The sequence below is a fragment of the Pleurodeles waltl genome, chromosome 6 (genome assembly GCF_031143425.1).
Source record: "Pleurodeles waltl isolate 20211129_DDA chromosome 6, aPleWal1.hap1.20221129, whole genome shotgun sequence".
In the NCBI taxonomy this organism is placed as follows: domain Eukaryota; kingdom Metazoa; phylum Chordata; class Amphibia; order Caudata; family Salamandridae; genus Pleurodeles; species Pleurodeles waltl.
The window spans coordinates 833,083,515-833,109,507 of NC_090445.1; the positions used below are offsets into that span (position 1 = coordinate 833,083,515).

The 25,993-nt window shown below is 42.6% G+C and overlaps 1 protein-coding gene across 1 annotated transcript in view; it reads right to left on the bottom strand.

Moving 5' to 3' along the window:
• Positions 1-217: 217 nt before the first annotated feature.
• MRPL43 (mitochondrial ribosomal protein L43) overlaps positions 218-25,993 on the bottom strand; it is a 61,092-nt gene continuing 35,316 nt past the window's right edge. The window contains exon 3 of the mRNA XM_069239521.1: positions 218-468. Coding sequence (XP_069095622.1) covers positions 233-468 — 236 coding nt within the window. The 3' untranslated portion in view covers positions 218-232. The remainder of the gene's footprint in view (positions 469-25,993) is intronic.

A 25,993-nucleotide genomic window follows, 5' to 3' on the forward strand; every position in this document is an offset into this window, starting at 1 on the left:
ATACATTAGACTGCCCTGAACACTGTACCCTGTAGCACCATTTTGATGCTCTTTGTAAACAAATCAGGATGAAGACGTTCTTGCTTGTGAATCTAAAAACGGGATGAATACCCAAACTGTGAAGAGTGTGTGAAAATGCACACAAAAAATTCAATAATTCAAATTTTAAAAATTCAAAACTTTAAAGGGAAAACATGAAACAAAACACAGCATCAAGTCCATTTCCTTAACTTTATTGAAGCTGTTCTTTTTGTGTTTGGTTAACAGAGTCAAAAGCTTTCACATTCAGATGGGTTGGCTTGTTGATGAAGGGATGCCACTGGCCCTGGATGCTGGGGCTGTCCGTGTGGTACATTTTGCGTATGCGGATAATGTCCAGTCCAGACTGATTAGCCATTTTCTGAACAAGTTGCACAATTTCCTCTGCAGATTTGCTAGTAATCAGCTCTTCCTTCACTGCTCCGTTCACTGAAACACAAAACAGAAGAAGTTTAAAACAGACGTTCGAGTGTTGCTAGACAATCTGCAGACAGCACAACCTGCTGGCTTGTGGTACAGCAGAAAAATGGCCGACATGGAAGAATATTCAAACTTTAAGCTGTTATGTGCCTAGCAATTTAGCGTACTGTTGTGTCTAAGAATTAATAATAAATGCCCTGATTGCTACAGTTCCTACACCAAGTGCTCGTCTGTGCATAATACAATGAAAATAATGTTGATTTTTTTATTAGATTTTAATTTATGGTTGATGGGGTATTTAAGTGGTTATTTATATATATTCACAAAGAATATGGTTACAGGGAAGTTATAGTTGGATTCAAAATCAGCAGTTACAGTTATAGCTATTTGTAGTAACTATAACTCGTGCCCTAAGGTAATAATAACTCGCGACCTTATCATGCAAAGTTCCCTCATGGAAAATTTCAGCAAATGTTGCAGTGATATTATCAATGATGTCAAGATTGATGTAATATGTGGGATAATTAGCAGCGAATGCTGACAGCACGAGTTATAGCTACCTTACCGCCCACGTTATAATTACTTCAGATAACTGCTCAATTCCTATGTTTGTGTAAAATCTGAACCTAACTATAACGTCACTGTAACCTTTGTTTTTTTTTTTCAGTGAATTTGAAAATTTTTAATGCTATTTCCTAACTATAAGGCCCCTGTAACTTATTTTTTATTTTTTTTAGGTAGTCATATTTAATTACCATGCATTAATACAGCATCTGCCGCAAACGGCCAGGCCCTTCAGTCTTTGGTTGCGCGCAGCAGGGAATTGGCCATCCCCCCCACATGCAGCCAACCCCATGATTTTCTGTGTCTCTGAGTGAGTGACTGGTTGTGTGGGTGCGTAAGTGAACTTGTGTGTGGTGGGTGGGTCCACGGATTCACATGGTAGACCACAATGAGTGCCGCGGATCCTTGCATGCACACAAAAAATGTTTTCCCACAATGTTTTACCCATGAGGGGGTCACTCACAGACCCCTCCACGCGTCCCATGGGGATAGATCGGATAGCTCTAGCCTCCCGACCCCCAGGAACTGTGTCAAGTGACAAAATGGCAGCTGCAACTTTTATTGCAGCTAGCCAATCCTGGCATTGTTGTCACGCGGATCGGTCGCATTGGTTCAGCATCTCTAGATATACATAATCTTTTTTCTTTAGTACAGATTTACACCAAATTACAAAAAGATGTTTCTGGACAAAGATCTAGCTTTCTGCCAAATTCGGTTCATTCTATTCAGGGGTTCGGTCTGTAGTCGTTAATGAAATCCCTATGGGAAATAGCATGGGGAAATGCATTTTGGGACCCCCCTACGCTAGCTAATTGTACTCCGCCAAAACTGCGTGCCAAGCCACCATTGGCCCCAGGAACCCCATCTCCCAGTGACTTTTCTCTTGTGTTTTTTTGTTTAAAAGGGAGGGAACACTCAAGACATCTCTAGTGGCTTTGGGCACCCCATTCCACAGTGCCTTTTTTATTAATAAAGGGGGGTGGGAGTGTGGGGGTTGGGGAGAAATGCCACACTTAATACCCCCAGACCACTACTGATCACAGGGATCCCACACCCTAGGGTCTTTTAACCCTTTGGGTGCGGGCGTCGGCCACATCAGATTTCAATGTAAAAATGTGATGTGTCCATGTTGCTTTTTCTGTCGCGAGCATTAGGCCTACCCACGCAAGTGAGGTACCATTTTCATCTGGAGACTTGGGGGAACACAGAATAGCAAAACAAGTGTTATTGCCCCTTGTCTTTCTCTGCATTATTTCCTTCCAAATGTAAGACAGTGTGTAAAAAAAAAAGACGTCTATTTGAGAAATGGCCTGTAATTCACATGCTAGTATGGGCACCCTGGAATTCAGAGATGTGCAAATAACCACTGCTTCTCAACACCTTATCTTATGCCCATTTTGGAAATACAAAGGTTTTCTTGATACCTATTTGTCACTCTTTATATTTCAGCAAATGAATTGCTGTATACCCGGTATTGAATGAAAACCCATTGCAAGGTGCACCCCATTTATTGGCTCTGGGTACCTAGGTATCTTGATGAACCTGCAAACCCTATATATCCTCGCAACCGGAAGAGTCCAGCACACGTAACGGTATACTGCTTTAAAAAATCTGACATTGCAGGAAAAAGTTACAGAGTAAAATGTGGCGCAAAATGGCTGTTTTTTTCAGCTCACTTTCAATATTTTTTTATTTCAGCTGTTATTTTCTGTAGGAAAACCTTGTAGGATCTACACAAATGACCCCTTGCTGAATTCAGAATTTTGTCTACTTTTCAGAAATGTTTAGCCTTCCGGGATCCAGCATTGGTTTCACACCCATTCCTGTCACTAACTGGAAGGAGGCTGAAAGCACCAAAAATAGTAAAAATGGGGTATGTCCCAGTAAAATGCCAAAATTGTGTTGAAAAATGTGGTTTTCTGATTCAAGTCTGCCCGTTCCTGAAAGGTGGGAAGATGGTGATTTTAGCACCAGAAACCCTTTGTTGATGCCATTTTCAGGGAAAAAAAACCACAAGCCTTCTTCCGCAGCCCTTTTTCCCATTTTTTTTTTTTTTTAAACAAAATTTTCACTGTATTTTGGCTAATTTCTTTGTTTCCTCCAGGGGAAACCACAAACTCTAGGTACCATTAGAATCCCTAGAATGTTGGAAAAAAAGGACGCAAATTTGGCGTGGATAGCTTATGTGGACAAAAAGTTATGAAGGCCTAAGTGCGAACTACCCCAAATAGCCAAAAAAGGGCTCAGCACTGGGCGGGGGGGGGGGGGGGGGAAGGCCCAGCAGCTAAGAGGTTAAATAACAAATGAGCCCCCCAATCCCCAGGGCTATCACATATAATAGATGGGGGGGGGGGCATGCCACCCCTGACCAAACCCAAGATTATCTCCCCCCCCCCTCCAATTTTAAACAAAAAAACAGGGGCTATGAAGGCTTTGGGAGAATGGCCAAACAGCCACATTCCCTTTTTATTATATTTGGCCCATGGATGGGGTCCCCAGGACGCAAGAAAGGCAGAGAAGGTGGGCCTTGCGAACCCCTTCCCTTTTTTTTAATTGTATTCAGCCCCAGGGGATGTGGTATCCGGTGCCTTTTAAGGCTTGGGGAGGGTGTCATGTGGATCCCCTTTTTATTGGAACTAGTTGTGGGGGGCAAGGTCCTCCATGGCTAATTAAGGGTCAAGGCTATGCACCGTGTGGGGTTGGCACACTGCTGGGGGTTTGGGCACTGGGCCTGGCAGCAGGCCAAGCCATGTGACCAACCCGCCCCAGCTTTTCACGGCCAATGGTTTGCTGCCTCCGAATGGGTGTCTGCAGCCATCCCCACACAGAGTACGATGAAAGGGTTGGCTGTCTCTGGGTGGGTTGGCGAGAGGGCTGCTTGTTGCCTGACTAAAGGCTGCATGGTGCAGCGTGGGGATTGGCTGCCTTGCAGGGGTTTGCCGCATGGCATCAGTGATATCACAAATGATGCCACTAAACAATTCATGAATGATGTCAAGCAGTACATGGTGGGGGTAGTGCTAGTGCTAGTTGCCATTGTTTAGTTATGATTCAGTAACACTTATTGAAAAGGCATTATGTATTACAGAACTTAAGCCACAATTTACATAAAAAGTTCTTATCCACTCACCCCTCATGAACACTTCCTTTTACCTTTTGCAGTAAGGCAAGTTTTTGGAAGTCCGGACTAGGCCTAAAAACGGGACTCGTCTGAGAACCAAGCAGACTAGGCACTTACCACACCTCTGTCGCCTTACGTGGAGGTTCTTCAGTGGTCCATGGACTTAATAGTTGCTACCGCAACACATTCAGAAAATTCATTATTTTTCATCAGACACTGCACAATTGTATTCATTGCTTGAGTTGTGGCAGACTGCTAGTTACTAAAATCAACAGAATGCTTTTAATACTTTCTCTTTACACATGTTCAAAAGAAGTACTATACTTTTAGTTCAAATTTTAATTTTCCTTCTGGTCTGTTATGGACATTGAGCACAAATATTCCACAGAATTTATGCTCATAATATGCCAGAAGAACGAGTTACTTACCTTCGGTAACGACTTTTCTGGTGGATACACAAGCTACCTGTGGATTCCTCACCTAATGAATACTCCCATTGCACCAGCATTCGACGGAAATCTTCTTCCTAGCTTCTGCACGTCGACGAGGACGTCACATTTGCCCACGCGACGCCGTCTGACGTCATACAGGCAATAAGAGGTCCTCGCCGACGTCATACCAACATTTTTTTCGTGCCTGAGAACAATAATCCATTGAGATGAAAGACAATAGCCATATTTAATGACATTGTAAACAACACATCATTGTGAAAAGATGGACTACTAATTTTTTTTTTAAACAATTAAATATATATATATATAAATATATATATATATATATATATATAAATATATATATATATATATATATATATATATATATATATATATATATATATATATATATATATATATATATATATATATATACACATATATACATAATCTATACCAATCCTCAAAGCCAAGAGCAGCACACTCAAGAATTACTTGGTTAGACCAAACAGGCAACGGGGAGGCAGGTGGGACCGTGAGGAATCCACAGGTAGCTTATGTATCCACCAGAAAAGTCGTTACCGAAGGTAAGTAACTCGTTCTTCTGATGGATACAACTACCTGTGGATTCCTCACCTAATGAATAGAGTCCCAAAGCAGTACCGCGCTCAGTGGTGGGTGCCTGAATGGTCAAACCAAGAAATCCTGCAGCACTGACCGTGCAAAATGGCCGTCCCTTCTGACCTCAGAGTCCAAACAGTAATGTTTCGCAAAAGTATGAAGGGACGACCAAGTTGCGGCCTTGCAGATGTCGTCCACCGGAACACCCCTGGCCAAGGCCGAAGTGGCCGACTTAGCTCTGGTGGAATGAGCTCTAATACCATCAGGAGGATCCTTCTTTGCTAAAGAGTAACACATTTTAATGCAAAGCACAACCCACCTGGGGAGTGTTCTCTTGTGGACTGCCTTTCCTCTCCTGTTTCCCACGTATCCGATGAAAAGCTGATCCTCCAGCCTGAAATCCTTCGTCCTGTCTATGTAGAAGCTTAACGCCCTCTTTGGGTCCAAGCGGTGTAGTCTCTCTTCTTCCTTTGAAGGATGAGGCGGAGGATAAAACGTGGACAGAGTAATTGTCTGTGCCAAATGAAAGGGTGAAACAACCTTCGGAAGGAAAGCAGCCTTGGTCCTCAACACCACCTTATCCTCATAAAAAGTTGTATAAGGGGGTTTTACCGATAGAGCCTGCAACTCACTCACTCTCCTTGCAGATGTTATAGCAACCAGGAAAACTGTTTTAAGAACTAACAATCTTAAGGGGCAAGAATGCATAGGCTCAAAAGGGGACCCCATAAGGAAAGTTAGGACCAAGGACAAATCCCATTGAGGCATAACGAAAGGATTTGGAGGAAATTTATTCATAAGGCCCTTCAAGAATCTAAGAAGGTCGGAATACCACACCCTCCTTGGCCAATCCGGAGCAATTAAGATTACCTGCGCCCGGTCTTGGCGTATTTTCCTCAACACTCGAGGAATCAAGGGTATGGGGGGAAACGCGTAAAGCAACTGGTCGCACCAGGTTCTCTGAAACGCGTCCCCCAACGCTCCCTGCACCGGATACTGGAGGCTGCAGAATAACAGGCAGTGCGAATTCTCCCGGGTGGCAAACAGATCTATCCGAGGAAACCCCCACATCTGGAAGATTAGACGGACTTGATCTGGATGGAGACGCCACTCGTGGTCGGCCGAGAAATGTCGACGGAGACTGTCCGCACGTACATTCAAGACTCCGGCCAGATGATTTGCTACCCAGCAAATCTGATGGTCCTTTGCCCAGGACCATAGCTGAAGAGCTTCTCTGCAGAGAAGGTACGACCCCACTCCTCCCTGTTTGTTTATATACCACATCCCGGTAGTATTGTCCGTCAGGACCTGCCCCGACTGACCGCGAAGGGATGGGAGGAACTCTTGGTTTTGAGAAGGGGAGAGAGCTCTCACTTGGCTGTACTTTTCTGCAAAGCACTGGACTTGAGGCACCCGCCATGGACTATTGGAAGGAGGAACCCTCTGACTGCCAGCTGGTCCCTTTACACTCCCTGAGGACCAGCTGAGGGAAGACTGGGCTTCTGCACAAAGAGGGAATGCTGCCCAGAGAGACAAAGTGAAAGGCTGTCGCAGGGAGCCAGTGAGCGCTGCTTCTTATCAAGCTTGTGCCTTTGAGGCCAGGAGGCCTGATGAAAGTGCTACAGGTGGCTAGGGCTCACCACCCAAAGCAAAACATGACCAAAATTATTTGAAATAGGCTAACTGGGCCCAAGATATGCCCTTGTGAATCTGGGCGGCCTTTACTTTCGTCTGGAGCACTTGGAGCTCTGCCGAGTGGCTACTTTCCTCCCCGGCAGGTATCGCCTTATGAATGTGGGAGAAAATGTCCATTGGAAGGGGGCATGCGTGGGCCCCCTTCCCAGTGTCCAAAGCAGCCTGGGGACCCCATTCCCAGGTCAGGTTCATTTGAAGGGGGCCAAGACCCCATCTCCAGACCCCTGATGACAGCACAAAAGGGGGAAGCACCATCGCTTTTCCCTGGGAATCAACCAGAGCAGGAGGGGCCCAGGATCCCATCCCTGGGCCCCAAGACGATGAAGCATTGGGGAAGTGCGACCCATACAGGGAGCCGGTTCGGAGCAACACGGGGTGGGCTCCCGAAGCTGCATGCACATACAAAAATGAGGCCTTCTGGGTGTCCTGGTGGGACCAGGCACCCCCTCAACCCTGAGCAGGAGGAGCAGGGCAAGGCCACCAAATAAACCCTCAAGAGGAACAGGAAGACGCAGCTCTCCCTGGAGCAAGAGGGCCACTCATTTAAGATGCACAGGGGCCGCAAAGAAGTGCCCCATTATGCCTTGCAAGACTTGCCCTTATTTCTAACCTAAAGACCACTCATTTCAGCTTGTGGTGCTCCAGGAGGATGGGGTCACCACCAAAAGGCAGCTAAAGTGAACTCCCTCCAAAGGAATTACCAGGGTCCCCACCCTAAGTTGGGAGGGACTCTGAAAGACTAACCCTCCCAGGGTTTCCATGCATTTCCTAAGCACTCCTCTGGCTGGAGCACGTGCTCTACAGCTGGGAGTGCTGTGCCCTCTATGGGTAAAGACCACAGCTGAGGTCCCTGTGGTCTGAAGAGGTTCAAAATAAGTTTTCACGTTGGAAACAACCTCTAGAGGTGAAAGAGGATAATTTTGCATTGAGCTGTGATTACAAATGTGATGCCCTTTTAAATTGCCTTATATTATGGTAAAGGTCATTTCAAGTGTACATTACAAACAGCCCCTAGGGGGTGAACTGATGTAATTGCACAAGTGATACTTATCAATGAGATATAAGGATTGTGTTACTCATTCGTTAAAGTTATGTTGCACTCACCAATCACCTTGACGGGCTTAGATCCTTTCCCCGTGAATGTTTTAATGAAGTAATGACACTGACAATCATTCATGTCCAAAATATGAATGTTTTATTGGCAAGGTTGTGTTACTACAAATTGATATGCCAACATGGAATTATAATACAAGTGAACGTTTTGACAGGTGATTGTTGGTTTGGGAGGGGAAGAGTGATTATGCAATGTCACCAAGACGCAATTGCACCTGCTTTTGTATATTTGTAAATTGCTGCATAGTACTGAGTAGTGCCTGTGTAATAAACGTACTTTTTCAAAAGAAAAAGCACAAACTGGATAATCATTTATTCAGTGTTATTATTGGGTATCTGCGAATCAGGATTGCTAGCCCACACCACCTCCCTTGACTAGGCCTTGGACTGCTCTGATTCACCACCCTGAGAGAGTCAAGCGTGGGGTGTTTGGTTCCTAATCGAGGACAAATGTGGACCCATTACTTGTGCAGGTCACACAACTAATGACCCATATTCTAATATCATTAAAAGGCATATCCATGAGAAAAGCCTGTCAGTCTCCATGGAATACTGTGGAGCATATCCATAGGTGACAGCAAAGCACCACACTAGTGCCAACAGCCCTTTCCAGACAATCGTAGTATCAAGGTCAAAACGAATTACATATTTGGCTGTGTCTTGACCATCCTGATTGGCATGAGCAAACAGGCTGACCCAGCAAAATAATACTCCAGCAGCTTACAAAGTGGAATTCCAGATCCATGCGGGCATGGAAGAAAGGACCAGACGTCAGCACGCAGGGGTGGCACTTACATGCAGGTCTGTTTTTGTCGTTTTAGGGGTGGTATGGACCAGTGCGGATTTGCACCATGCCATCTAGCAGCACACAGGAACATTGGTGAAAAGTTTACAGGTGCAGAGAGGCGCTTGGGGAATATGCGAGGAGTGAGGTGTGTGCGGTTAGACACATCTATCAGAAACAATTTTTAAAAAATGCAACAACGTTCCAGCCTTTGGGTTAAAGGATATTGAGCTGCCAACTCACTGGCAACAGAGATCTCTGCGAACATAACACCAGCGAACCCAAGAAATAATGGACTTTATCGTGGGACAGTCACCAATGAACTTTGGATCTTTGTGCATCTGTGAAAATGGCACTATTAGACGTTCCATGCCTAGAGGCAGCAAGAATTTATACTATTTCAACTTGTATATGTTTAAAACAGCTAAAGTTTGGGGGCTCAAAGACTTTACGGGAAGGCTGAGTCTTTTTAGATTTTGAGGGCACTACGCACCTTCGTAATGAGATGACTAACAACTGTAACATCAAAACATTTTATTTCATCCTTTTTATGCCGGTGCAGCACAGCATTAGTAAACAGCAAAAGCAAAGCCTATTAGATCATACATTACAAACAGCAAAAGCAAAGCCCATTGGATCATAAAGGTGAGACCTACTGTATTTGCCAATGCTTGTTTTAGAGTTTTGGACACACATTGTAAAACATGCAGTGGAGGTCACGGTGAGTAATTGAAACCCCCAACTAATCTCACAGTTAATTATTGCAATCCTGCCAATCAGTTGCTAAAGAATAAAGCGCAGGCTTCTTTGATAGCTTAAATGAGCAATATTGCTTGATTATCTTCTTCAAAGAATAATATGTTATATGCTTACCAAGAATGTAAAAGACAATTCTGTTCTTAACATTATATATATTGGTGTATTTTCTATTTGTTTAATTATTCTTTCAGTAATAAGAAGACACATTAGGGTATATGAACTTCTTTCACTATTGTAATGATTTTAAGTCACCTTCAAATAAATTATTTGAATCCAAAACTTTACTTGTCTTAGTTCTTGTCATTCCAGTACAACTGAACACAACAAATATACGAGGAGAAACATAACTGGGTATTGGAAAATGGCCCTCTCTGAATGGTCACCCCAAACTTTTCACCTTCTTCCTCTTCTGACCTCGTTTTTGTTGCCTGTAGACTGAGTACTTTACCACTGCCATCCAGTGCTAAAGTGCATGTACATTTTTTTATGTATTTTTTTTTCTCGCTCTCTCCCTCGCTCCAAAATATGGCAACATTGGCTCATACCCAACTGCCATATTTAAGTTACTTATAAGTCTCTAGCTAAGTGCACGATATGTGCCCATGGTCTGTAAATTAAATGCCACTAGTGGGCCTGTAGCACTGATTGTGCCAACTACTTAGGTAGCCCATTAACCATGACTCAGGTCTGCCATTGCAGAGCCTGTGTGCGCAGTTTTAAGCTGCCATGTCGAACTGGCAAGTTAAACCTGTTGCCAAAATTAAACCTTCCTTTTTAATACATAAAAGTCACCCCTAAGGAAGGCCCTGGACAGTCCAAGGGCAGGGTGCAGTGTATTTAAAAAAAAAAAAAAAAATAGGGCCTGTACTTTTAACATTTTGCATGGCCTGGTAGTGAAACTCTCACATTTTTTGTCACTACTGCAAGGCCTATCTTTGCTATAGGATAACATTAGGACTATCTTGTTACATTTTAGAAGTTTAATTGCCAATTGGGAAGAGCTGAGACCCCTAGGATTTGTGTCTCTAAAAATCAAAATTTAAAATCACAACTTATGGTGATGTTGGTTTTTAAATTGTAATTCTGAAAATGCCACATTTGGAAGGTTGGCATTTTCTTACTTTAGCCATTTGGTGCCTGCTGCCTGTCTCCAATTCACCTCTATGTGTGGCTGTCTAGACAGAATGCACAACCACAGCTGTCACCCCACCCCAAAGGGAGCTTACATGTGACTGATGGACCATCCACAGCCTGATGGGACATCCTGAGCAGAATGGGGAAGAGGGGCTGGCACACCTCAATAGTCAGTGTCCTGTCCCCACATGAAGGGTTGCATAGCCCCCCGTAGTAAGTCTGTAGCCAAGGTAGGAAGGAAGGACCTCTGTGTACTTCAAAGACCTTTCTTTAAAGTCTTCCCCCACTTCAAAGGCAAAACTGGGTATAACTAGTATACCTTCGACACCACTCAGTACACTCCTGGACCTGTAGATAATCTGCCAGGAAGGACTGCTGTGCTATCCCAAGCTTGCTGCTACAAGAACTGCCACTCTGCATGGCTGCTACTCTGCTAGACGCCTGTTTTTCTGAGCTGACCTGTTGCCCTCTTGCCTCGGAGCGAGAAGCACTGGATTTGCATCTCTACATCCCAGAACCAAAGTGACTAAGGGCTTGATGGATTGCCTCCTGTTTCTTTAAGTCTCAGGGAACAAAAGTCAAAGACTTCAAACTCACCTGCTACAGCTCCTGGACCAGTCTTCAACCAGCACCTGACCCCCAATAGGCACCTCTCCAGTTTCCGGGCCAGGGCCCTTGAAAGTGTTTTATTGGCTCCTGAATTCAAGCTTTAGGGCTCTTCGCAACTGCGAATGGGCCCATTCGCACCGGAACCGTGCCACTTTCACGAAGATGAAGAACAAGCCATCACAAGTTTGTCTCATTGCACAGAAAGCATCACTATTTACGACCACGAGGCTCCAGCCTGCCCATCTGCGACGCTTGTCTGACTTCATGCCTGCAGACCACCGCCAGCAATGCTCTCCTTGCTCTTGGCAAACTTCTTCCCCATGAATGAGACTCTTATCTCAACTTTTGAGGAGGTAAAACTTCAGTGGGACTTACCTGGGACTGTATCCGACCCGTACTCCATCAGGGTCAGCCTGAACTTTTGGATTTACCCTGGTCTAGGGCGACCAGATAGCCCCGGTTGGCCCTTTATGCTTTTCAGCACTATATAGCATTTTAGTATTTAAAAAGTCATATTTCGACTTCTATTTATTGGATTTTTGTCACTTTGGTCTTGTTTAACTCATAAAATTAAGATCTATATTAAGCTATATTTTTCTAACCAGGTGTAGTGTCTTTTTGTATGGTGTTTTCACTGTCCGAAGTGTTGCACAAATAATTTACACATTGCCTTTTAAGTTAAGTCTGACTGGTCTGTGCCAAGTTACCAGAGGGTAAGCACAGGTTCATTTAAGGTGTGTATCTGGCTTACCGTGACTAGGATAGTGGTTCCTGCTTGGACAGGGTGCATACCTGTGCCAACCAGAAACAATTTCGAACAGTGGGCATATACAGAACACTACAGCAGACTATCCTAACCAGATAACACTATTCTCAGTGTGCTCCTCATAATTACATAATTCCAGCATAAACAAAGTATATTGAGAGTCAAAAAGGTGCGACTAGTCCAGTTTATAAGTGCAAGAGAGGCAACAAGTATTTAAACAAATATTTTACAATCTAAAATACAAAAACAGGGTTTGGATCAGTAAAGATTTAGAAAAGTTAGGTATACAACACCCCAACACATTTTATCAGTCTGGTAAAAAGCTAGGTAACACCCAAAAGTTTGGAACACTAAGTGGTAGGCTACAGCCAGGGGGGACATGATCAGTTCTACTCCTGGACATTTCCGCTGTATTGATTCCACTGACCAGACTATATTGATCTAGCATCTAAAAGCAGACCCATTAAGGACATCATACTTAATTGGCTAAAATTATTTTGCTTTAACAGATGTCAACAAGTTAAACTTGGCCTTTTTTTTGGCAACTTCCTCCCCTTAATGTTGGGTAGTGTCACAGGAGATAAGCCCCTCTCACATACTGTTTATCTTTACATTCAACCCCTTGATTTAGAGCTAAAGAAATTTCATGTGATAACACACTTGCATGATAACAATACTGTGCGTTTAATAAATTGTTGATCCAGGAAACTAGATGGCAGAACTAGTCCTCACAATGAAAGAAATTAAGTTGTGGATGAGCCATATCTACCTTAGCTGAATGAATCTACATCAGAAACACTGCCAATTCAAAGTACACTGAATCACTGGGCTTTTCTATCACCTCTCTCAATGGCTTCAAACCAATCTCTTTAAGGAGGTTTATTTGAGAGTGCAGGAGTATGCCAAGATCGCTCATTAAGTGAGGAAAACTTAGTGACATAAATCTCCTTAAGTGACGAAAACGTGACTCAGTCAGCCCAGTGCTCTCTGCAGAATATTCTCAGTCCTCTTCTTTCCACCTAGAGTGACTGTAGCCAATGTCTTTGCTCCGTACAGATTAAGTTATGATAACGTTGAATATCTTGGTCTTCCCAAACAAAAACAAAAACATATTGTACACCCAAAAAAAAAAAAAAAACACATACGACCCAGAACCGACGGAACAAAGTAATGTTCACTGTCTCATTAGATAAGTACTCCAAATGGGGAGAAAGAGCATGTCAAGTACAAGGACTGCAATTTTAGGAACACCCTTCCTCTTAAAATGTACTTTGAACTTTCACTGCACTATTTCTGAAAATCTTTAAAAATCTGGGGATTCATCAAATAAGTATCTGAGAGTAATTTCCACGCCCGTTCCAAGAGGTTCCTCTGAGGTGGACATTGTGCCTAAAAATAGTCTTAAATAAATAACTAAATAAGACTGGGTAATGCAGATTTGCTAAAACATACGTTCATTGGTAGATTTTCAACCCTTTCCAGAATTTTAGCAGATACGCTTGGTGAAAATCAAGACAACTGTCATTCTTTAGATGACCAACTTGGTGCTGAGCTTCTTGTCACAGAGAAAGGACCTACCTGGTAGAACTTGCAATCACAAAAATCAAGATCTCTCGATATGAAGAACTTTCTGACTATTATCTGCACTGCTTTTGTAACTATTTCCGATTGAACTCCATACAACAGGGAGACAATTAACAAGCCATCTAGATCTAAATTAGAATGAGCCAAACAAATTTAAGTTATTCCTGCATTTAATGATTTCGCTAATGTTAGAATCCGAAGGACAGAAAATGTAATTCATACAAACTATTTACAAAACTAATACCATGAAAGAATAATACTTTTGCCACCAATCTGCAGCCTTTAGCCATTTGAAAGCATCTTAGGGAAGGACCATGGGCTTGAGAACAATATTCTTCATATTAATCCTTGACCTCTTCTGCTCTTTGCATCTGTGGCATCCAAACAGATGCAAAGAGCAGAAGACGACAAGATTAGCAAAGTTGACTAATTTACGGATTGCAGGTAGTAACTCAGCAAGTCCACCCAGGTTCTGATCACTCCAAGGATAAGAATATAAGTAGTACTAATGGGCTTCTGTGCTCACTGTTGCTCCCATTACTGCTCTGGAATTCATGTTTTTTGCATTTCATTCAGGACTATGTCAGGGGGCATAAAAGTAGTGTGTGTGCATGAACTTTGCTCTTGGCACCAATTTGCAGGAGCTGCGCCTGGTCACAGAGGCAGAGAACGTTGGCCTCCATCCATTAATAGTATCAAGTGACTGATGCTTCTTGTGTTTAGTTCTCGGGAATTTGACAACAAGCTATGTACAATATAATTTGATTAAGTAACCACAGAAGAATTAAAGCTTTTAAACAGATGAAATGTTTTCCACCCCCATACTATGCCCTTACAGTAGAAACAAGTTTAAAATGTATGAAAACATACAGCTAGCCAATAAACTGAAATAAAAAATAATGTTTATAATGCCCGATGACCGACCTATTGTCAGTACGGATTGGGTTGAAACGATTTATAGGAAATTTAAAGATTTTGTTATACTCTAATTCTGACAGGATGTGAAATTAGCACAAAATGTTAGCTATCCCTGTATGAATTATACAGCAAGAAATTAGGTGATCTGGCAAAAAAAAAAAAACATTCTTTCGCGGCGGGGTCTCAAAACCGTGCGTCCTGGCACCTGCAGCAGGCAGTGAACCGAGACGCCAAGATGGCCGCAGGCCCTTCCCTTCACACAGCGTCAGTGCGATAACATGTCTGCCAGCTTTGCTTCCAATTAGAGGCCGCTTTGTTCTGCGCTTTGGAAATGAAAAACACATCTAACCCATTTGTGCTTTTTGGAACACAGGCCGGAAGAAAGGGCTTGTCTCTTCAACACACTGGCAGCTTCTAATATTCCAAAACACTTCAGACACCTGATATTTCCAGTGTGGCTGCCACACGTTTTAAAACCCAAAAGTCAAGTTCCATATTTTCGGTAGTCTTCCCTTTAATAAACTAGATTTCAGTTGAAACGTGTGTTACTTCATGTCCATCGTTAGCCCCCTCAACATTCCCCTCTTCCTTCTTTAGTCCATGACTTTGTTTTCTTTCTCCTCTCCAATTTGAGCTCGCTCTCAAAACGCGCTGATATTTTATTTATCCTTCTACTCCTGTGGAACAGTGAGGTGATGATCAGACCTTTCAACAAATACCGCTAAAATATTAAAACTATTTAAGTGATCCAACGTCATACTCCCTCCAACTTGTTTGTCACACAGAACCCATGGACGTCAATTCACCAAAATGCCCGGGGTAGCAGAAGTGACACCACACGCCACTTCATCTTTACTTTCATTCATACACACACACACACACACGCTAACAAATACACACAACCACCAACACACACTGATACATAAAGCACACTCTCACCCTCAAACATGCACACAATATACATTTAAAGATTTTTTTTTTACTTACCCCAGCTCCCAAGGAGGGTCATTCTAGCTAACGGTGTTCCATTTTTATTATACTATTAGTGAATAATATAATAATTTTCTCCATTAGTGAAATAAATCATAACTGCTTGAAGCTCCACTTCCTTGTTTCCAGTCAAAGTCCATAAGGAGGAGCTGCTGCTGTGTTCCTGGCACTGATGTTGCCACCTAGGAGGCCAGGGGTCGCAAAGGCAGTGCCAGGGGTCGCAAGGGGCAAGCTTAAGCGCAGCTGCAACCACTAAATGAGGTCTATTGACAACCTCGTGCACTATGTAGTGGTCACTTATTTCTGAATGATTAGATATTTATAGAGTTGTATTAGATTATTACCATATTTGCTAAACAATATTTAATATGAGTGAAACTGTACTGCGCTAGTATATTTTCTCCAAATATTAGATGTTCCAGCATTTTTTGGACTAGTAGCTATCCATGTCATATCCCCTTCTAGCAGATATTCTGTTTTCCTTTGAACACACCCATTTCCAAGGCCGTCTTGCCCAAATTAATTTTGGTATTTGGAGGAGTCCAAACCATATCATGCTGGTAGTCTTTAAGTAGGCCTGGCGAACACTGCCATTGTGGGCAGCCTGCGTCCCATAACAAGACTGCCATTAAAGGGTGTCCAAATAATGGCAGGGGGAGCATCATGTTTCACCTACAACAGAAAGAATTTGCCCCCCTGTGCCTTCTACAACATACTGGTGAGTTCACACCATATCACAACTATGCATTTGAGCTACTGGCATGTGTTGCATTCAACTGTATGGTTTAGTCGAATATAAGTGGGATGGTTGAGTGAATACACATGCTCCAAGATTAGCGAGAAAACAAAAATAGTTATGGTGGAATGTTTGAAGTAATCTCAGTCATCGATAATTATTCTGGCAATTTTCCAGCCCTTAGTTTTGGGGGAGGGGGTATATTTTGTTATTTTGAAATGCTCAGATAGGCTAAAAATAACTGTAACTGGCATAATTAAACGTTTCCAAAGGGGAAAACATGAAACATTTCCAATGGCGAAACTATAATGATAAAGATTAACCGTGAGACGTATTGTTTATACTGCATGTCTTGTATTTCTAATCTTTAACCACCTAACCCCAACTTTTTTCCCCACTAATGCACTCCTGATAGAGATCAGTCATATACAAATCAGACTTACCCCACCTTAAACAAAAGCAGTCCAGCCTAAACTGCTAGTTCTAGTTCCCTCGAGAAAACACAAGCAACCTGTGGCTTAGGTGTGCATCATCATTGAGGTGCAGCTTGAATACAATGCCTCAATGAGCAAGGGACCCCGGGCTGGGCATACCCATCACACTTATGGTTTTTAACATAGAAAATTTTAAAAAGTAATGGGTAGAAAAACCTGAAATTATCTCATCCACTTAGGACCACATCCTAGGCTACTGTTTTATTTTTGCTCATTAGGCCACTGCAGACAGTAACTACCATATGCACATCAGAAATAATCCTACGCCAATAAGACGGTCCGGTCTGAACCCAAGGACTAGGTTGCCTCACGACAGAAACTCAACCCTTCAGCCTTGTTGGACCTTATCAGTGAGGGGCAGACTGAGTTCTATGACACACTGAGCATGGGACTCGCATCCAAGCATACCTGTCTTTACCTCTCTTCACCTGCCTGAAGCCAGTCAAAAGAAAAAACCCTTATACCACAAGGCATTAAAGGAATTCTTCCAACCTCTTGGTTATATGTGTCCTTCTAGTAAGTGACATGGGACTTTCCTTCAAGACTGGAGGATATTTTTGAAAATCTATTGTTTTATTTCCCACCTGCACCCCCCCCCCCGACTTTTAAATCTTTTTGGTGGCATGATCCTCTTTTCTTGTAATCATCTATACGCCTTTATGTAGCTCCCACGTGCTGACCCACCGATCCGCTTGTCTTAAATGGCTCCCTGGGACCAATGAGCTTCATGTTCATTAAATACTGGTTCAGTCGTACAAAGCTGTGACTGAAGATGTGCTTTCTAGTTATCAAATTACATTGGTCAGCTTAAGAAACTACAATGTTGCCTACCAAATCCTCTCAGGTCTCAAGAGATTGCTTTGAGCTTCATCGGAATTTCCTTATGCACACGCCAGGGATCAGCTAACACTTCGTGGTCTGCATGTTCTGAAAGTTTAATGACATCTGTCCCTGCTCCCATCTGTTACAGCAGGGCTTACTGTGTACTACGTTATGTACAATACGATCGTACTGCAGCCTTAAAGAAGGCTAGGGAACAAAAGTTAAGTCTATTAGTCAGCAAAGGTAGCACAGAAATACTGTAGGTATCACTATGAAATGAAAGACATATCAGCTTGCGTCATTCGCCTTAAAATGTCAGAACATGCCAGCAATGCATCCCTAGAATTCTTGAGTCCACATCAGAAACGTTAGATGAAGATATTTACTTAATTAAGAACTATCATATCGATATTTTTACGGCTCACAATCCATTAGGGTGGTGGGTAAAATCAGTAGTGCAACACTTGCAACTGGTTAGCTTTTACATGCCTCGGAGAGGAAAAGCTAACTGTGTGAAGTGGTGCTCATCATAACAGAAGTAGGTCGAGTTATTGCCAACCAAGCAAATTATTAAGTTGCCTGGAATGGTTGGGATCGTGCAGAGCTACACATTACATTCTCACAACAACTTTTGCTAATGCTGTGAAATGTCTTTAAAAAACTGTTTGGTACCCTGGTTAACTGTCAGGATATTAGTCAGGGATAGCAATTTTTCACAAGAAGGGCAAGTTGATGGCAATAAATATTCACACACCAGTGTTTGGAGTAACGCCATCTCTTATGCATATAGACGTCAAGGGAAAGGACACCAACAAACACGTATATTCACTGTGATGGCTTCATGGAATTCACCTCTTTCTAACGTCAGCTCTTAGGTAGGAAAGCCTTTGACCAGGTAGAGTAGTGCTACCTCTAGGATCCGTGTTGGTATTAACCCCCAAGGTGCCTGGGGCGAGTTTGTCCTGAATCCGGCCCACAGGGGGAGCGCTAGCACTCTTCTTCCCCCCCCCCCCAGGCAGGGATGGAAGGGGAAATTGCTTCCCTTTCCAACCCCAGCCCCCGTGACATCTGATGACGTCAGTGCGCTGACCTAGTCAGAGGTCACATCCGATCTCACTGGAAGCATGTTTCCAACGCGAGCCCAGAAGACAAATGCAAAAGGGGGGAGGGGGCAAAATATTCTTAGGCCATTTCTGCCCCATCCCCCTTCCCTTCGGGGGCAGATCAGTCTAATATAATTAGGCCGATCTGCCCCCGGGGAAGGCACAAACCCCCTAGACACTAGGGCGATATATATATATATATATATATATATATATGGGGAGCAACCCCTTAGGCAAGGGTCACACCCCGGGGGGGGGGGGGGGGGGGGGGGGATTATTTTTAGCCCAGAAACCCCCTAGACAACAGGGATTATTTTTTTCGTTTATTATTATATTTTTTTTTATATCTGGGGAGCGACCCCTTAAGCAACGGTCACTCCCCGGGGGGAAAAATTTCTAGGCCTTATTTCTGCCCCACTTGGGGGCAGATCGGCAATTTTATTAGGCCAATCTGCCCCCAAGGGGAGCAGAAACTATTAGACACCAGGCCTCTCCCAGGGGGGGGAATATTTTTAGGGCTTTGCTGTCCCCCGGGGCAGATCAGCCTATTATAATTATAATTTTTTTTCTCAAAATAAGAGTGTGGGGGTATGGCCATACCCTCACCCCAAATAAATGGGGCCAAAGTTGTTCTGCCCACCAGTGGGCAGATGGGGCAATTACCTATGATCCACACCCTGTAAGGGCATAAAGTCTACTAGATGACAGGGAATTAAAAAAAAATAGTGGGATGGTGGCTACCAACCAGCATGGGCCTAGTTATGCCCCCCACCCCAACTGAAGGGGGTAACAGTCTTTCAAGCTCTCCCCCCACACACTAGAACATCTTTTCCCACGGCAAGCAAGAGGTTGGCTAACTCTCAAAATCAACCTACTTGGAATGGTGAGGGCTACACTTTTTGGACTCTGGGACACTGCCATGTAGAAAAATCCACAAGACCTAGACACATCTGAAAACTAAACATCTGGGTGATTCCAGGGTGGTGTGCTTCACATGCACCCTGTACCATTTTCTTACCCACAATGCCCTGCAAACCTCCAGCTTAGCTGGAAATCACATATTTTCCCACATTTTTGTGATGGAACCTTCCGGAATCTGCAGGAATCCACAAAATTCCTCCCACCCAGCATTGTCTCATCTATACCGATAAAAATTCTGCTGCACTTGTCAGCCTAGAAATGGTTTTTTTTCCAAACTGCCCTTTTGGACTCTCTTTGGTTCCCCCCTGAATTTCAACATGTTTTTGGCTCTTTCCTGTCACAGGCACTTTGCCCACCTACACAAGTGAGGTATCATTTTTACCACGAGACTGAGGGGAACATTGGGTGGTAGGAAATTTGTCCCGGTGCAGTGATCCCACACAGAAATGTGGGAAAATGTGTTGGTTTTTTTTAGCTAAATTTCTGAGTAAGAAAACATTGGGGGATCCACGCAAGTCACAACTCCCTGGACTCCCTTGGGTGTCTAGTTTTGCCCCTGCCTCCCCCCTTGCAAAAACAGGTAGTTTTGTAATTGATAATTTTGATGTGCCCAGATAGTGTTTTGGGGCATTTCCTTTTGCGGGCACTAGGCCTACCCACACAAGTGAGTTGAGTGGAACGAAATTTGTGGCTCCTCTCAGATTCCAGAACTTTCGGTCACCAAAATGTGAGGAAAAAAATGTTTTTTTTTGGCCCAATTTTGAGGTTTGCAAAGGATTCTGGGTAACAGAACCTGGTGCGAGCCCCACAAGTCACGCCATCTTGGATTCCCCTACGTGTCTATTTTTAAAAAATGTGCAGGTTTGGTAGGTTTCCCTAGGTGCCAGCTGAGCTAGAGGCCAAAATCTACAGCTAGGCACTTTGCAAAAAACATGTCAGATTTCAATGTAAAAATGTGATGTGTCCATGTTGCGTTTCCTGTCGCGAGCATTAGGCCCACCCACACAAGTGAGGTACCATTTTTAGCGGGAGACTTGGGGGAACACAGAATAGCAAAACAAGTGCTATTGCCCCTTGTCTTTCTCTACATTTTTTCCTTCCAAATGTAAGACAGTGTGTAAAAAAAGACATCTATTTGAGAAACGCCCTGTATTTCACATGCTAGTATGGGCACCCTGGAATTCAGAGATGTGCAAATAACCACTGCTTCTTAACACCTTATCTTGTGCCCATTTTGGACATGCAAATGTTTCCTTGATAACTATTGTTCAGTCTTTATATTTCACCAAATGAATTGCTGCACACCCGGTATACAATGAAAACTCACTGCAAGGCGCAGCTCATTTATTGGCTCTGGGTACCTAGGGATCTTGATGAACCTACAAGCCCTATATATCCCCGCAACCAGAAGAGTCCAGCAGACATAACGGTATATTGTTTTAAAAAATCTGACATTGCAGGAAAAAAAGTTGGAGAGTAAAACATTGAGAAAAATAGTTGTTTTTTTCACCTCAATTTCAATATTTTTTGTACTCCAGCTGGTATTTTCTGTAGGAAAACCTTTTCGAATCTACATAAATTACCCCTTGCTGAATTCAGAATTATGTCTACTTTTCAAAATGTAGAGCTTTCTGGGATGCTGCATTGGTTTCACACTCATTTCTGTCACTAAGTGGAAGGAGGCTGAACGCACAAAAAAATAGTAAAAATGGAGTACGTCCCAGTAAAATGCCAAAATTGTGTTGAAAAGTGTGGTTTTCTGATTCAAGTCTGCCTGTTCCTGAAAACTGGTGATTTTAGCACCGCAAACCATTTGTTGATGCCATTTTCAAGGAAAAAACCATCAGTCTTCTTCTGCAGCCCTTTTTCCCCATTTTTTTTTTTTTTTAAACTAAATTCTTGTGGTGTTTTGGCTAATTTCTTGGTCTCCTTCAGGGGAACCCACAAACTCTGGGTACCTCTAGAATCCCTAGGATGTTGGAAAAATAGGACGCAAATTTGGCGTGGGTAGCTTATGTGGACAAAAAGTTATGAGGGCCTAAGCGCGAACTGCCCCAAATAGCCAAAAAAAGGCCTGGCGCCTGAGGTGGAAAAGGCCTGGCAGCGAAGGGGTTAACAGCATATGTTATGTAAACACAGGTCTAATCACACAACCCGAAAAGGGAATAACAGCCAATTCTCAAACAAAAATCTGATGTACTGCCTCTACTGGTATGGGCACTAGGCAAAGTTGTCTTATGCAACCAGCCCTACTCTTAAATCACTTAAACTATTTTCTCACAAAGATGAGTACAACCTAAAGTAACATGCTTCATCCATAGCAGCTATGCCAACATATACACAAATTAAAAAAAGAAAAACAAATATTCTAGTAAGTGGAAGGTGTGCTATTTTTCTTCCCCGTATTGTAAAATGTTAGAGTGATTTTCATAATGTTTCAGCATGTAAAAATACTGGGAATTAAAACCCTTTTGGTTTTTTTTTTAACATTAAATGAGACGCATACGAAAATGTCTCACAGAATGGAACTAATGTGATCCATGGTCTGTCAGACATGATCAACTGTTATGTTAACCTCGACTTAGCTGACATTATAACAGATCAAATATATTTCTGGTTCAAGTAAACAATTGGCACTTTAAAAAGTAGAATTGTCGCATGTTATCTCTTTTCCAAAACTAAGACAAGGGAGTGTGACACAAATATATTCATAACATTTAATGTCAAAGAATATGCCTTTTTTTAGGCTTTACAAACTGGTCACACTATCCAGAGTAAGGAGAGTTTGCAAACCCTAACAATCAATAATACTACTGGGCACACCTGACAGAATTGTAGGTATGTTGTATATCTTAGGGATGCACTGCTAATTGTCTAAGCAGTTATAACTTCCTTTAACACTATGTTCTGTAGATTTTTTATTTCACTCAACTCTGAGTGCTAAGTTTTTCAAAAAGTCATGTATGACAACTATCATGGGGAAGAAATATAATATTTTGGTACCCTTGCAATTACTTTGACACCTCGCCCTGATGAATTTGCCCCAAACTTGGCAGTAGTAAATAAATATACGTGGGCAAATACTAATATGAAAGTTCTGTGAAGAAAGATCATGGGAGCTGCTGGAGCAAAAATCCGACCAACTCTATTCCTAACAAGTTCGGAATTGTATCCTCAGCTAATACATTCTCACAAATTTACTATGCAATTGAGGTGGGTGAGCCAACAAATTAACAGGGCAAGCCAAGGGTCTGGTTTGGCTCTAAGAGACCCTGCACAAGCGGAGCCCTGAAAATGTTTGCAACGTAAACCATACTACAAATATCACAAATTATAGAGCATCTTCAAAATTCAAAAAAGCCCTTATTTTTTAACATGTGGAAGCTTTGACATTAAGAGGTCACATTAGAGCACTGCACTGAGAAGTACTTATTAAAAGTGATGGATTTTAAACATGAGCTTAGAACTATTCCTGCTCCCACCTCCACCCTGATGCCAGTGCCATTAGTGAACTAAGAGGAAAGACAGTTATAGTCTATTAATTCAAATACAATAGGTTTTTGCACAGCTGATATTCTGAACTCACATTCACGAAGGTGCTTACATATGCAATAATAAAAAATAAAATAAAATAAAAAAAGTGGCGAGGCAAAATAAAACATTTTCCTAAGATCACACAATTTGGTTAAGTGAGGAAACCACAATTAGTCCAGGTTTTCTAATTTCCCTTGGACAAATCAGCCACTAAATGGCAATTTATCTTTCCTTGTTCTCTCAAATGTTAATGCTTTGTTTTTGCATCTTTGTGCATCAGGGTAGAGCAAGGGTGGCAGGCAGAAGCCACAGTAAAGCTCGGCTCGTTGTGGGGTCCTGGTTCCAACAGGACCACGAGCTTAGCCAGCGCCAAGCTCAACTCGGCTTGAGCTTTCTGCCCCCCCCCCCACTATATATATATATATATATATATATATATATATATATATATGAAACGGTTAACACACAAACGTGTTTTTTACATGGATGTTCCAAACCAATTACCTTCACTACCTTTAAAATTGCAGGGTTATTCCAACATTAAAGCCTTGCAGACAGCTGCCAAACGTCACTGTCGCACGAAGCCACCATGAGATAACCGCATTTTCACTAGTGAAAAACTACGTGGCCAGACTCTGCTGAAAGTACGTAGCTTCCATTCTTAATAACAGTCTGTATTTTTTTTTTTTTTTAACTAAAACTTGTTCTTTTTGTGCCAATATTGGTTGTGTGTCAAAATATGAGGATAATAATGTCACCAAATGTGTTCTAATTTTCCTTTGCGCGTAATGGGAAGAACATTGTATTTCATTGCTGTGTAATGTACTCAATCCTGCTACATAATTTAGTTCTTCATTGCGGCACAATGGGGTTCCGGCTTCAGTCACGTTTTGTTTCTGACTAAATAAGTTTGAGAAAGATTTTTGTTTTCATTTGGGCCTAATAGGATACAGAGATGTCAAAAACAATACTAACACTGCCATAGTGAGTGTTCTTTCGAGATAAAACTGAAAAATCCAGTGCTTTAAAATCCAACCTAAAATGATGTTTTAGTAAACTAGAAAGCAAAAGTCAGTTTGCATGGCAATAGCTCCCTCCAGTGGACAAGATGCATTGCAACCTGTAAACAAAAGCCAAAAAATCGAGAAACGGCAAATATCTATAATTTAAGTGATTTTTCGAAAGGCCATATTTAGATGTTCCGTGTCACAATACGTGATATTCACAACATCGCACTTGGAGTGGTGTTGTCTTTGTTCAATTCTTACGAAGCCACAGATGGACGGAGCTACCTTGATCCATCTGCGGAAACTGCTGAATAATTTGACCGCCTCCCTTTGCAAGTTGTTAAAATCTCCTACAAAGCCTATTTATTTTCACGATGGTTTAGTGCAAAGAATAGTAATGGAAGGTCTATTTGTGCGGTTGTCATGGAATAGTGAGTGAAGTTCGATTGAGGATGGCCAGAGAAAATATATAACGACTTCCCTAAAGTGATTAAAAGTAATAAATACAAAAATTGGAACATGGAATAGAAAAGCCTTCAAAAGAAGGCGCTCGGATGAGACTATAATAAAAAAATAAAAAATAAAAAGCTACGACAATACAAACAGTTTTAGCTTTTGCATACGTAAAGGCGTTTTCTGCACTCAAAGGGCGTGCATCGAAACCTTGCCAAAGACTCGTTAGCGAGCTACATTTCAAACACGAAAGCGGTTAACCCTCCCTCTCCCTTCCTGGCCCTGGAAGATCAGATACTTAGAGCTTCCACAGACAAAATGTCAGTGCGTACTTATTGTGATGTGCGAGGGCAGGCTAAATCCCAATGGGCACGTGTGTATTCTGCAGCTCGTGTCTTTTTGCTGTTTTTTTTGGTTGTTGGGGCTGGGGGGAGGACGCGTAATCAGTCTCTCATACTGCTTCGATGGCTTTAGTATTAAGTCAAAAACTCCAACCGCCTACCTAGGGACCTATTTCTGCATAAGGTATAGCGCAGCTCTTGCCCCTCGTATAAAAGATGCAGGGTTCAACAAGCATAGACAGGTGCAGTAGCCAGCTTAGTTGCCTACGAACATAACAAACACCATAAAAGGGACATGTAAAGCTGCTGGCTTACTGAAAACCATAAACTGTGGGCCTGTCTCTCACACTTCATCATCCTTCACACTGTAAGCGCCGAGTCCAGTAACACAACAATCGCACCTCAATGGTCAGCACGCACAACATGGAAAACACTTCCAGCACAGGATCAAAATGAAACGCAACTCGCCCTATGTGATGTAGCGGTCTCCACCCAGGAAGGAGCGTTAGCACCCCACACGGAGAAGTAAAGCAAAGCACTATATAAATGTTGCAATACCATACATTTCTAGCACTTCTCACCAAAGAATGGGACAGTTATAGCACTTTTCAGGGATGCTGGAATTGGAATTAAGTGTCCGCGATTCTCTGTAGGACGGTCATAGTAGTATCTCTAAGAAGGATCTGGCTGGGCTGTGGGGGGCGACGGAACGCATGGGGCTGTGTTCGGGGAGGGGCATGGCAAACACACAAATGGGGGTTCTAGGCTGCATTACTCTACTTCAATATAATGTTTTCTTTAAGCTGTAAACTGAGAAAGAAAATACACTGTCATGAATGAGATTGTGAGACATTTCCATAAACCAAGCAAACTTACCTCCTCAAGTCTTTTGTGTCGGAATGTTTAAAAACTTTTTAAACACTGCATTTGACAATCTGGCAAAAGGTGCAAACCCCACACCAGAACCCACAGAAGAGAAACTCATAAAACAGGATAATGTCCCTTATATTTCTTTCCCCGTCTCTGTTAAC